Below are 14,816 nucleotides of genomic sequence, written 5' to 3' on the forward strand. Positions count from 1 at the left end.
GTTTGCAAGGGAGTCAGTCACGGTCCAAGGGACGAAGGGGGGCAGGCTTTTCTCAACCCACAAGTAGTGGGTAAATTTGTGTTGGCGAGTGGGACGGGGGATGACCAGTGAGTAGGAAGCTGGAAACGATGTGACACTGCCCTTAGTGTCCCTAAGCCCCACCCCCATAAAATAGGGTTTTGTATGATCCTTGCATTTTTCTAATGCTATGAAATTCCTTGGTATTATCTGATGTATCATATTAAGGTTAACTGATGTATGTCTAATTTTTTTCCATTTTTTCTATTTTCCCCAATGAAATTACAATCAAACAATAAGCCTAAAACATAACGTTAGAACTGAAGGCAGGCCTATTGGCTCCTCAAATCGATACTAAATTCTTGAAATTACCAAGGTAGTTAGGATTGTCCAAAAGTTATCTAAATCAAGAACAGAATCAATTATATCTTGTTAAGCTGATCTTGTAAGCCGGCTATCTTTCCTGAAACCAGCTCAAATTTTACAGTGATACCTTAATCGAGTTACCTCGTAACAATTGATTGAATGGGGGTGATACTAAAGCATTGTTTTGCTTGGCACAGTGAATGGATATTCCCACATCCCCCGGCATTATTTTGTGTCCATGCCTTCAGGAATCAAGGTCAGAGACCAAGTGTGCGTTGAGCAGCTTATTATCCAATTAGCCAGTTTGATTTTCTGGAGATAGGAAATAAAATCCTCCGATTTCCAATCACCGGACAGGCTCTTTAAGTACCGTGATAGCAATCATTTTACGGTAGGCCCAATGTAGGTCACAGTGGCTACAAACCTGATCAGCCTATGCGTTTGATTTTAGGTCAAGTGTTGAACTGGCCAAAAGAGCTTTTATCGAAAATGATTGATTTCTCGATCAAAAGGACAGGGGTCAAATCGTAGAAAATAATTGAGGCAAATAAATTTGCCGTTTGACTCGACATCAAGGCGACAGCATTACTGTGTTAGCAATAGCTCAATGTTGACTAACTGTAATTCATTAATTTGGATTGATATAAATCAAACGAGGTTTAATAAAGGCCAAAGGTCATTCCCAGCCACTTTATCATCCAGGGTTTTAAAATATTTATTTCGGGAGCGGTTGATTTTTTTCCCCTGTGTCAGTTGTTCGTTTGCTGGTTTGCTCATACGTGAGCAAAATGCCTGATAGTCATCAATGGTCAATTATGTTTGGAATAAAATCTTCATTTTCTGACGAAATTGGGTCATAAGTGCAGGGAATGGCTCAATAAACGCAGATTAATCCCCTTCATGAATCCAGCCCCCCCCCCATAGGCTGAACTTCTCAAAACGACAGTCCCTCTAGTCCCTGAATAACTTTTTTACTGCCTTTCCAGTCTCCAAATAGTTACTGCACGTTGAAATCATTTTCCTGTAAAATACAATTGTATCGCAACTGTCTGTGAAAATGTCACTATTGTCTGCGACGGGAAAATTGGCTCCCTGGTGACAGACCCGTTAGGATCGAACCCTGATCACCATACAAACCGGAGTGCATTATTGTCCAGCCACTGATGAGGCAAAGGTAAGGCAAAACGAATATTCCTCGTCTGAGGCAAAAGGTGTCTCCTTCTATTGATTTGCAGATGCAAAGGACACTAGGATCGCTCTGTTCAAAGCAATAAGCATCAAAAACACCAGACCGGCCGATTAAGTGTGATTTGGGAAGTATGCCTCGGTGCTGGAAATTTGGTCCGTGGGTCAAAAAAGCCTCACGGGCTATTAAGCCTCCAGGTATCACCCCTGTCATTCTTCTGCCGAGTTTGAAAGAAGACTCTGCCGGGGATTTTGTCCCATTAAACGCAACGTAAGATCGACCGCTGCCTCATTAATAACACCCTTTTCTTTAATGTTGATCATGCCCGACGTGGTGCTGCTTTTGTCCTCTGCATGCACTCCAGTACGTCTGACCATCTGACGACCGACGCCCGCTCTACTTTTACACGGGAACACAGAATAAATCAAATTGGTTTAAGTGTTTCGCCGCAAGTTTTCCCGCACCGAATTTCCTTCCATCGAGATCACTTACGATTCTAAACTAAAACAAAAGGCGTCTTCCTGGCCAATCAACGGTCTTTTTTTATTCCAGTATTAAGTTATCTGTTTATGCACCTAATCCCACCCAGAAGTGAGAGAAAAACATGCTGTGTTATGTTTAAATTCCAACTAATGAGAAAATATTGATTCTCATGAGCCACCCACGGCCATCGTGTCTCATACTCAAATAAGCAGGCAACGGCCTCGCCATATACATGTACTGACAGTGTTGCAGCCAGTTCATAGCATGAGAGAGATGCCCAACAAAAATGATTCTAATGCCCACAAATTTTATTCTACTTTACTCGAAAATTGAAACAGGGTGTTGACACTAGTATGTCCAATGTGCAGTTGAATTAATTGGCGCAGGCCTACTTTTGTGGGGTGGCATACGAATGACGACAAGCAAGGTCAACTTGGCCCAACCCCACTCAACGTGGTTGCTCAATAAGCCATTTGCGAGTTCAATTTGAATAAAATCTGGTACACTGAGTTCTTTAAATTCACGTGAACGTAACAACTTGAATTCTCCGTACTATCACTTTGCTTAGTTACATAAAGAGACGCCTTGCAACAATACACTGTTCTCAATGGATAGGAACGGCACAAAGGAACCAGTCCATTCTAGAGATGGTGGTCGCTATGCAAAAGCTTGCCCCGAATCATGAGGTTTAGCAACAGTGTCTTTAGTCTGGGAAATTCAAATTGTTACGTTTCTATGCAATCAGATAACACAGTGTACCAGAGTTTATTCAAATTTAAGTCGCAAATGGCTTATTCGGTCCGGGTTCGGCGGTTACCACTAAAATTTCAGCATAAGTCTACGACTTTCCGAATGCTACGGCTGCGGCTGGATACAATACGTGCGTCCATGAAACTCAATGCATAGCGGCTTCAGCCGCTTCCCATAGACGTGCATGATATTTTAGCCGCAACCAGTTGATGCAAGCACAACTTGACACTGGCGAGCTCGATGTTGAGACAGTTTCCCGTCAAAGGTTGTACATAAAGAGATCTGTCATATCAAGAAACTTTACAAAATTAAGTAAAATTACAAACAGTATTTAACGAAAATGCCAAATAGAGCAATTTCGTTTTTTAAATCTGTGTATCAGTAAACATTTATTTCAAGTAAATTAGTTCCTCCAAACTGAATGTACCGGTAAGCTTTTAGAAATTGTAGAAATGGAAAGGCATGCAGACGTTTCGTGCACATGCATCACAAACTGCAGTGTTTGATACAGCTAACATTTTCGCAGGCAACAAAACTGGAAAATTTCCAACCCTTTTCCCCTTAATTCAGTGTTGTTTTGAGTTCATCACAAATCCCTGCAAGTTTGTCAAAAGTCATCCAGGTCAAGTCAAGTCTTAAAGCGTTGTAATTTCGAAATATTATGCAATTCGCATTAACTTTAGCAAACACTTTCCTGGGTCACTACTATGCAATGTAACAAGTGGTCTTGTGGAAATGACTTATATCTGAACATCTGAGAGGGGGAAAATGTGACGGACCCGACTGCAACTGCTATGTCTGCCTCTGAAAAAAGACTAAAATGTTCGAGAACTAATTTGCTATTATGCATAAAACTATATGGATTTCATGCTACGAGGTTCGATTAAAACATATTTCTCCTGGTTCCGGCTGAATTTCACGAGCTCTTGACATTAGCCTACCCATGGGTTCTCTTTATCCTGAATGGATTCAAGAATCGAATCGCTGAACAATTCGGTGTTTATACCACTTAATAACATTGATTTTGGATTGCAGTTCCCCAGTCAAACCTTTGAAAGGGCTCACTCCGCTCGAATGCTAAGTTGCTGGTGAGTCACTCGGAGCATGCATAGAGTTGATTACATGCTTGTAGGAAGAGATAAGCTGGGGATAGTTAGAACGACTGCAGGTAATTGCTGCTCACGTGATATGCATTAGGACTAAAGGAACTTCTTTTTGTCCAGAAAGTTTGGGCCAATGCTCCGAACCGTTAAAGTCATTCATTTGTTCACTTTCATTACAAGGAGACAATGCCATGGTTGCGTTGGCCCAGCTGTGAGTGCAATTTCCAGTCATCCGAACGGTAATCCTTGTTTTGATGGTAACTCGTGGGTGTGATCCTATAATTAGTTCCGATCTTTGTGGATTACCCGGATGGCCGTTTCAGTGCTGCTTCTGCTCAAAGGCTCAAACTGGCCGACCCCTAAGTCCACATTATCTGTTAATCCGTCCGAGCCCCGTCGGACCCCCTCCAGCCACTGCAGAATTCGCTGCTGCTCCGAATCATTCTCGTCCGGGTCCCCACGCTTGTTCACCGCCTCCAACGAGGCGCTGCTCAGCCGCGACATTCGATTGAGGCCCGGGCCGCGAGGCGTCTTCTGCCCCTTCGCTTTCCGGCCAGGGACGGTGGACATCAGCTCCCCGATCTCTCGGTGACCACGAGTGGAGGGGCTGGTCTTCGACTGCGGGCTACGGAGTTCGATCGGGGTTTTTGTTTGGGAGTATTGTCCCAGTTGAGACGGTGACACTGCCAGCACTCCCTCGCTGGCACGTCGTCTCTCTTTGAACGTGATCCGGTTGGGGGACTGGCAAGAGCGTCTTCGTAGCATAGTTGGGTGGGCATCAGTGGTTTCGTTCGGCATGTCTACAGTCCTCCCAAGCGGTTCTGAAGTCAGAGGAAGTCTGTGTTTATCCTCACTAAGTCGCCTGTGGAGGTGATGGGTCATTCCGGCAGGTTTGTCCTTTAAGGGATGATGGGGGAAGGACGATGACAGATGTCGTGGGGACAGCGGCCGGGAAAGCGCCGACAGCGATCCGCCTTGGCTGCCGTGACCGAGCAGGCCGTGCGAGCGTGGGTGCAGGCCGGCATCAGCCGGGAGCAACACCGGGAGCATCTTCTCAGAGTCCGAGGCGCGGAAGCAGAGTCCGGGCCCACCACTTCGATCGAGAACCAGCAACGGGCTGTTGGAGCGGGTGGACCGCAGGCTGAGGCTGCCAGCACCCACTGTTAGTCCCTGCTGATGGACGGCCGAGTCCGAGTCGTGGTCCCGTATCGGCGGTAGCAGACGCATCATGTCCGGGAGGCTCCCTTGCCTGGGACTGGCGTTCGGCGAGTGTTCATCATGTTTTCCTCGTGTCAATACCTGGGGTGTGTTTGTTCCCTCGCAATCGCTGTCTATTGATACAATTAATTCAATCTCTACAGCCCCACCACCACCGGTCTGGCTCATAGTGTTAATAGCTGTGGGTTCACTTCCTTCTGATTGGCTATTTGTTTCTGACGTCATTGCCATGTCGAGGTCACTGGTCGACGTATCGACTTTCATTAACCCTCCATGCATGCTGAATACACAATACAGAGCCTAGTCTTATGTTGCATCGTCACATTCCTAAAACTAATTAAAAATTCTCGAAAACTTCCATCGATCATCGAAGGACCTTTTCATTAGCAAAGTTCGCAGAAATGCAATACCTACCTAGAACTTTTAAAAAACAATCAAAATGCCTGGGCTTTTAAGAATTCACAAACACGCAGGCCTTTACCTCCTTCGGGAAGGCGACGACAACATTGTCAAACACAATTCCACTTGAAATTGGAAGAATAACTGGTGTATGATGGACCAGTTGGCTCTGCTAATCAGTGAATTCTATTGACTATTTTAATTCCGTTCATGTTTTCAAAAAGCCAACGTACAGTTGACATGTATACGCTCAGAATCAAGGTCGGGTTGGCGCTTCCGATCCGCAAAACTTGTCCTCATCCGCGGTTCAAATTAGTCACATCTTTCGACTTAGTACAATAAAATACTTCTCGACTTCATCTCATGCATATGTATCCTCGATTTGTCCAACATCACTGGCTTTGGGAAGATGTTTTCCTCTCGGAACTTTCATTCCGACCGAATGCTCGGGTGGAATCCATGCGTGTGAAGTCACGCTATAATCGGCCAAGCGCGGCCGTCATGAAGCTTAATGATGCCGATGCACATAAGGCAACCATTGAGAATCATGGGGTGCGCTGGCAGCGTTGTACGGCAACTGGTGTTCCTATATCCCCTCTCCTTTCTCTTCGATCTCGCACTAAGGTAGATTGCAGGGGCTGCTTTGTTCGCTCCACGGGTGCTCTTTTGTTGCGAAGGGTTTCGCTTTCACCTCTCCAGTTTTGGTAGACCGGTGAGGCGAGTTAAAGGCGATATCAGTCTGCGCAAATAAGCCTAGTCGGGGTTTATACAGCTTGCCTGCCGCCATTGGGATGCCTCTCATCTCGACCTGGCTTTGTCCCAAATTGCACACGAGTCACCATTTTCCTGCGAACGAAAGCCACTATTCTGTAAACATGACATCTGGGGGAGGTGTGAACATTAAGCAGAACGCCCAATACAGTTTAGGTGCCACAAAGTTGCAGGGGGACAAGCTCGATAGAATGCGCTGTCGAACGGTCAAAGTAAAGCAAAAAAGCTGGTAATCTAATGCAGCGTGTTCAAAAAAAGTCAAATATTATACTGTTGGTTTTTTTTTCTATAGCAGTATCCACAGGTGTTGGGGAGCTAAACGTTAAACCACAATTCAACCACTCGCCTGTGCTATGCATATCATCTGCCGCCAAGCTGGCATCAGCTGGTATGATATATTGGGTTCAAACTTCAGTGATTTGCCAGTGGAACATTAGAGCTTTATATTAAGCACCTGCGATCGTGTTGTATCAGTCAACTGAGGTCACCACAATTTCTACTTACGAAGATCGCCAGGCTTGAATAAATTCCTTGCCGATAATCGTCCAATCATCTTAAAGTCCGTCTCTCTTATAAGGTATAATTGGTAAGATGTTTGCTTGCAACACCAACTAATGATTTCCTCGTAAACAACACAGGCAAACAGATCGCCAATCATAATGTCTGGCAACGTGTAGCCTCCATTGGATTACCCGTCTCCAACGCGCACAGACTTTAAACGTGAATTGAAACGGCGAAGTGCTGGATTCCCATCAAATATTTCAGCATTAAAACTGAGCCGCAATAGAGTCAACGCAGCCGAAGTTCGGATAATACAATAATAAAAATTCCCTCTCTTCTGGCGTTTGTTTGCCACTTGAGATAAGGCTGGAGGTCTAGGTTGGCCACGGTATTTCTTGATATCAGAGTCTGAAGTGCTTTGTTTGCTGTTCTTTATTGTCGAGTTCAAAGTTATTCAACTTGAGACGCGTGACTGATTGCGTTTTGATGAACAGCAGATAGCCTTTGAATGTGGAAAGCTACACACGTACTAAATGCTGAACCTTGGGTTCAGCCACCGGCAGGTTTTAGATACATTTTCACAAACAGAAAGGTTGATGTCTTTGAATACTTTGTAGAAAACGCCTTGAAGTTAATAAGCTGAAGTTGAGGCCTCGGCTCTATAGCTTGACAGTTCGTGGATTCTTATCCAAAGTTGTTTCCGAAATTTTGTGGCATGGCTGGAGAAATGTTTTCTGTCTCCTCTTCAATCACTAATTTTCCAAAATGTGGCGTAAAGTCCACGAGAAAAAATCACATGCATTTTAGCAAATCAGAACCAGACCAGGCCTGACAGTTCTCTCCGTTTAAGTCCAGTTTCGGATCCTTCATTCTTTTACAGTGAATCAATCAGCACGTAGTAGTTCCTAGAATATGGCTTCTCACTTCCACTTTATACGCTCGCCGTTTGATGAAACCCAGTCTTCCAAGCGAATCGTCCGTTAATCTCGCAATAAATGGTATAAGGCCTACATGCACCTTTTTCCATGTCTAGCTCCCGCACACTTTAATTTAGTCCAGTATGGGTGGTCAAGTGACTATCTTCCATTTTCTTACGTCCAGATTTTCTGCGAAATGGAACTTATCGCGGCAGCGATTGATCTGAAGTGGTACGCCGCGAAGCACCAACCAGGCAACGAACATACAACTCCACCTCTGAAGTGTTTAGCACGGTTGTTAGAGAATTTACGCCGCAATTAACAAATCCACTCTTACATTCAAAAGACACCGAGCTGAAATGAAGTCCATAGGCCTACATGTCTATTCTTTCATGAACTACCATGGAAAACATACAACTGCTCCCAGCCTTCTCGCTTGGCGAATTCAGAGAGCGCGTCCTCAATGGCTTTGGGGGGCAGGGGTGGTGCAGGGTCTCTGAAAGACACTTGTCGTTAAGTATAAGGCGTCGCTAGGACCTCCAATTTGTGAACATAGTGATGAAGCACACTCCACATTCCCATTCGTTAAGAGCTTAAGGAAAATTTCCTTGACTGGAGGGGAGAAACCCGCAGAGAAACGAGACTTGTCACGTGACTCAGGTATGGAAGTTTGTTAGCGTCAAGTGTCCTTGCCCATAAGTTAATTAAACCTGGAATTTGAGCTGAAGAGTTGATGTCGAAATATACATTTCTTTGTCTTACGTTAAAAAGATGTTACAAAGGTTCTTGGAGCAAAAATTTGTTTTGTTTTCTTGACTGTTTACAAGGTGTTTTGGCACATCTTTCCATATAGAGCAATTGAATTTGAGCCTTTCTGTCGTGAGATTTTTGAGATGATGAAAATACATAATCCCTAACTGCGTGCTCTGTAAATGAGTCCTGGCCACACCAGGGTATTTTCAAGATTGATGATGAAAGTGCCACTAAGCTTCAAGCCTTATCTACATTGAAAAGCAACAATGGTATATGTTTAAGCACGCCTCTTTAATTCTGAGACCAAGCAACGAATTTTTGGGCAGTCTTTCACCTTTGAAATATACCAGTAGCCGAGTTCACGGTGTGCTTGGTGCTTTCGAACAATCCCTGTAAATTACAGAAGGCCGTCCAGCCCTCCCATTGTCTAATCCACAAACACTAGACCCTGCTAGAATCAACAATGGCCCCGATTCTTTTGTGGACAGTGGATAAAAATAGGCATCGACCGCGGTGCCATTGAAACTGGACACTGGCGATTCCTGTAACGCTCTTTTCCGCGGAAAAAAGATTCCAGGCGGCGTGCGTGCAACGATTTGAGACCGGAAAATTTGGATTCGTTTCCAAATCGGATTTCAGGGCGCTAGGGTAATTTGAGCCATTCACAGTTGCTATTGTTAGAACCACGATAGATGTGGCTAAACAGCAAAGTTTGGCACTGTGAAGTGACTCGAGGATTTCAAGGAATTTTTTTTGACAGGTCCAGAAATTGACAATCTTGACACATTCCACTGCAGAGTGGGTCAATGTACACATTTGTATCTCGGCGCAAGGTGGTTCCAACTAGTTGTCAAAGAGTATCCAGTTCAGTAGGCCGTGGCGTATTTGGGCGATGCAACTTTCAATACAACATACATGTATAATGAACCGCCAAAACACAAGGTTTCACGTCAACACTGGCGCATCTAAAGGGGAGATACTGTGTTTCTTGATACGAAGATGACACCATGGGCAAGAGTCTTCAGCATCGGAGATCGACAAAATTCACCAGGATGCGTTCAAACTACATGTACTTCAAAAAGTTCACGAGAACGTGTGTACATACGAGTTATAGGTCTCGAGACCTGGTCTCGGTCTCGAGACCTTTTTTGCGGGCTCGGTCTCGCCCTGTCGAAGTCTCGGTCTTGGGAGGGCCGGTCTCGGTCTCGAAAGCACCGGTCTTGGTCTTGGATGCCATATTCTCGGTCAAATCTTTAACCACTGATATAAATACAACACAGTAATGTTGAGATTTTTGGCAATAAACAATGAAATCGATGCTGGAATGAAGACTAGTCAATGTAGCATGATACAACCTAGTTCCAAGTTGATACTTTATTTCCAATCCAGAGTAGCCATACTGCTTGACACCATGGAGATAAGGTTGTGAGTAGCGGAATTCGCACACTAGACTGGTTCCCGTTCCCTACGTAGTCTCCTGCTGAACGTAGGGCCGGGACGGGAACCAGTCTGTGTGTGTGTGTACGTGTGTATGTGCTTTCATTCCGTCTTGTGTGTTGTGCGTATTGTTTTAGTGGTTTTGTTACGGTACGTCTTTTTTGGATGTTTGTTTTTCAGTATTTTGCTCACAAAAACAGTCTGAGGATATTTGTTTTAATGTTCACATCATATCATTTGGGACACTCGGGTTGAAAATGACTAGACCAGGGTAAAAGTAGACCATGTGCTTGGTTCTTTAGACAAAGCAGGGATTTCCCTCCCCCAGAGCACTAAAAGATTCAAAATTTGAACTCACGTACTGGAAAAGGAAGAAAAGCTTGCGTTAAAAATTAACAGCATTGCCCCCCCCCTCCCATATGGCCCTAGTTCCGCCATCTTTCCATGCCAAAGATAGAGAGAACTGGGTTGTACTTGTATATACATGTACGTCCCGAAGATGGATATGATATAAACATCTTTTACTAAGGAAGAGATTAACGTACATACATGTACAATCAGTTCACTAACAGGAAGGTAGAATGATGCAGGTTCCCCTGTGTTTTTTTCCCGCGAGGTGTTAGTAATTATGCATATTACTGTTCCCCGCTACTCGACGTCATTCCTGCCGTGTCATTCATTTTCTGTTGGCCAACCTGTCAAATTCTTCTGAAGGAATGTTTGAAGAGTTGTCAGTGGTACTATAAACAAAAACGCCTGAGCGACTCCACGAGAACTCTCTAAGGGTTTCCCAAGTGTGTGTGATTTGCCTATAGTGGAGTTACGTGGTGGAGTGTGTACGCATAAAATCGCCAAGGGTTATTGTCGTGCCACGCAAGAATTTACCGAGCAATTAACAAAGCTGTTTGAACACGGAATTAGTAGACGCTTGCATTGAACAATGGGCCGCAGAAAAGAGCTCTCGAAGTTTTTTGTTGGGTACGAGAGAAGTCTTGAGAGCCCATGGCAAAGTTCCTGGCTGCATTCAATCACTCCGTTTATTTAGCTGAGATTTTGTTGCGGAAGGCTGTTAAACGTTGGCAGGCATTGTAGCCTTTCTCAGAAAGAAAATATTCCAGACAATGTTTTTATGTTATGTTAATTTTATGTAAAAAATACATATATAAATGAGACTTGAACGAAAACCGTCCTTTCCGTCTAATTCTGACACTTTGGGTTGTTCGCTATTCGTTTCCTGCTTCCGTCTTGGAAACATTTGTCTTTTTTTGCTTGTTTATGTTGATATGACTAGCATTTACCAGGGGTGCCGTACCGCTTCATTGTTCCAACACATTCCTTGTCGCAGCCACTGTATCCAACGGCAGACATTTTTACACAAATTAGGCTATGGCTGCGCAGTGGCGTAAATCTGCGTAAGCAAGTTGGGGAAGGGAATGACCGGTGAAGGTTGAGGGAGGCAGCCGGAAACCACCTGACAATGCCATTGGTGTCCATCATCCACCCAGAGACGGAGTTACTGGGTTTCGTAAGATCCGTGCATATTTTCCGATGCAACGAAATTCGCTGGTGTTTTTGCTATGTAGGCCTGTACACTGGTGAGGCCAACCGGATTTCCAACAAAACCTATAACGAGTATAATAAAGGACGTATGGTAGTATGTTTGGCTCATCAAATCGATACTACATGTAACTGAAATGGACGAAAATCAGAATACTGAGAAATCATCCTTATAAAAACATATTAATATTAGTACTATTAAATAGTATGCCAATCTAACCATGAACTCACTTGTCCTCTGAAGAAATACAAGATTTCTTTTTAATCAGCTGATGGAATTTATTGAAATACCCTTTTACTCATTCTTTTTGATTTTATTTTATTGCACTGGGTGATAAATTAACAAGCATGATAAAATAAGGCCGATTTTCAGAGGGGGTATCCAGAGGGCTAGGGGGCTTTCCCCCGACATACTCCAGGGGATTAGAGGATTCTGACAGTCGGTTCATATTTCAGGCGAATGCGATGGCGAAGTGCGATATTGACGTCACGAAAAGTTCGAAGAGAGATTTGCCTCGAGTTGAAATACGGTTCAACTTTCGCATCCTCACAATTTTGCGTTGGTGTGAACTGGCCTTTACACGGGGAACAAAACTGGACAGTTGCTTTTGGTTATACCTGGCAAGATATGGGACGGAGGGGTACCCCCCTTACCTGTCCAATCCCTATACACACTCTAGACTATTGTTACCTAACACATCCCCCCCAGAAGTCTGTAAAGAATTCCTGAGATTCCGATCAAACAATGACTTACACAAAGACGGGGGGGTTCTCTCCGTCCCATATCTTGCTTCAAATGTTTTTGGAGGGAAAACTTCCACTTTGTCCCTCTCCCAACCCCAAGACAATATGCACCTTGCGCTGTCACACTCGACGAGTTTATATTGGGCATGCTCTTTCGGAGGATGCTTCAACCGCCCGTAGCAGCCTTGCCCCGGGCGGTGGCACCTGTGAGTACACGCCACCGCCGGTTGGCACGGATTGTCGGAGCTATCAAAGGAAGTCTGTCCAATGCCCGAGACAATGCTTAAGAGTGTCTGTCAGTGCATCCAGGCATGGACTGTTGAATTCAGGTTGGAGTCCTTTCTTGTTTGCGGTCTATGGAGACAGAGACAAACATGAGTGTCTATGCGCAATTTCTACCCCCAAAGAACAATACCGTAATGCATATGTATATTTTTGATTGTGTGAAACTGTGCGTGTTACTTTGTGCTAATGACTAAAACATGTTAACTCGCTCACAATGTCTTTCAGTCTAGCAGCTCCACTTTGACTTTCAGTTGACAGGGATTCTTACAAGACGTCGGTTAGAAAGTTTTACATGCCTAAAGCGAAGTTCAGTACCAGTTTAACGCGTTTAGATGCCAGAATTACTGCAGCATTATTCAGCTGACAAAGCAAAGTGCAGCGAGGTGCAGACTTTCCTCCTAATTCTAGCCTAGCCAGATTTGTCTTTGAGCGAAGTCAAACATTTCTGTCACGCGTAATTCTTAATTGTACAGCCCCTGTTGGGCTCAGTGGTAAGCCATTTGTCTTCTGTTTAGCTTGAGCCACAAGTTCCAGCTCGATATATTCTCCCTTTCAGAGATTCCATTATAATGTCTCTTTTCTTGCAAGAGCATCAAATCTTCAATGTGGAGGCCAAAATTTGAAACAATGCCATTGATTTATCTATTCGCCACCTGCAGCATATTTCCATAGACCTGGAAGAGAAAAAAAGGTCTGTGATGTTCTTACTCTGCTTAAATTCATTTGGTTCCTTTTCTGGTCGGGTGCACTGTGCAGGTGCAGGTGTGCGCATTGGGGCGTTCCCCGTTCTTTCGTTTTCTTTCTTTTTGTAGTCACCATTACGTTGGGGGATTGGTTTTCTCCTGCAGCCTCGCGCCTGCACCAGTCTGATATTTCTTGCAAGTGGTACCCAATTTGTAGTTTATCCGCTTTTATTAATTTTTGCCTTTGATTATTCATGTAAATAGTTATTTGCTATTTGTGTATTTTCAAACAAAATCAGGGAGGCACCCCCGAAGTCAGTGTGCCTTCTCTGGTTGTATCTTAATGACCCAATGGCCCGGCCCGTTACAATATATACAAAATAATGATGTAGCAATGTCTGGTGCCTAGAAACCTCGAGCAGCAACCGAAACGAAGCCAAGTTTTTGAAAGTGTGTTAGTGTTGAACGATTTCTCGACACAATGCCGCAGTATAACAACGCAGCATCAGGATTACACAAAAAAGTACAAGGAACTATAGAAGTCACCAAAGTAAAAAGGAAGTTCGTAGCCTTTGTTCCAAGACACTGTAAACTTCCATAACCTATGTTTTTCCTTTGCTCTTTTTCCCTCGACTTTGGCACCCCTCCTTTGAAGCATTTCCAGGAACAAACACAGCTCGAAGCGTCAGTAAGTCGTATGATATAATTAAGAGATTGCACTGGCTATCCTTTGGGAACGCCTTTACACGTTAGCCGTCTTGACGTCATTTGGTTCTTTGATACTTAGGCATACCTGCCGTTGGCGACACTCTGTGAGGACCTGTTACAGAAACAAATAGCTATTGATCCCCCCCCCAAATAACGTAGGAGATCCCACAACCTCTGCTGTCTCACACCTTCCCAGTTTCGGTCACCTCTCCAAGGGCAGATGCTGGCTTTAGGTCTGGAGGCCATTACGACTTTATTTCACAGATCACTTCCTTTTCTGTCTGACAGCATGCTAAATTTTGATACCAACAACCTTTGAAATTCGCCAAGATACTTTGGGCTAACAAAGAAACACGTCCGTTTTAATACCAATTATATCTTGCTGGTGTCATTCATACTCTCAACTTTTCGTGTTTTACCGTATGTCACCACCCCACGTCACAAAACAAGAGACCTAACGGACTGATATTCAGCAGGAAATGTCAAATTCATCATCTAGTTTGACCATGGTTTGACTGTACACGATCCTTTCACAAACCCTGAGAAAACTCCTCCAAATGCTACTTCTGTGTTTATCTGTCACGTTTCTTTTGACAGACGTGGTCTTTCGTAACAGGTGATGATCAAACGCAAGCAACGAGACACCCAAGACCCGTGAATCGCAGTCAGGAAGGTCCTTCAAGAAAACATGGAGCGGTACTTATACGGTGGTCCAAATTGCACTATTATTCTTACCACTTTTGGCCCCAAACTATTATGTAACCATTTCGCCCCCCCTGGCTCTGGATCAGCAGGTGAATTGCTGCGTACAGAAATATTTCCTGCGCAAATTCAGGTTGCCCGTAAAAATGTTACGAGGCCTACGATCCGCATTGCTAGAGAGTGGTCACAGGCAGATTTATGGTTGGCGCTTTAATTTGACAAGCGACATTCAGAC

General features: G+C 44.2%; 1 protein-coding gene across 1 annotated transcript; it reads right to left on the reverse strand.

Moving 5' to 3' along the window:
* Window positions 1–3,270: 3,270 nt before the first annotated feature.
* LOC110975381 (uncharacterized) lies at window positions 3,271–8,047 on the reverse strand. Its single transcript, XM_022227834.2, has 2 exons — window positions 6,799–8,047; window positions 3,271–6,369 (listed from the first exon to the last, which is right to left on the reverse strand). The coding sequence occupies exon 2, from the start codon at window positions 5,401–5,403 to the stop codon at window positions 4,189–4,191; it is 1,215 nt and encodes a 404-aa protein (XP_022083526.2). The 5' UTR covers window positions 5,404–6,369; window positions 6,799–8,047; the 3' UTR covers window positions 3,271–4,188.
* Window positions 8,048–14,816: the final 6,769 nt, after the last annotated feature.

The sequence above is a fragment of the Acanthaster planci genome, linkage group LG02 (assembly GCF_054643075.1).
Source record: "Acanthaster planci isolate LZ-2023a linkage group LG02, COTS_SCS, whole genome shotgun sequence".
NCBI lineage: Eukaryota > Metazoa > Echinodermata > Asteroidea > Valvatida > Acanthasteridae > Acanthaster > Acanthaster planci.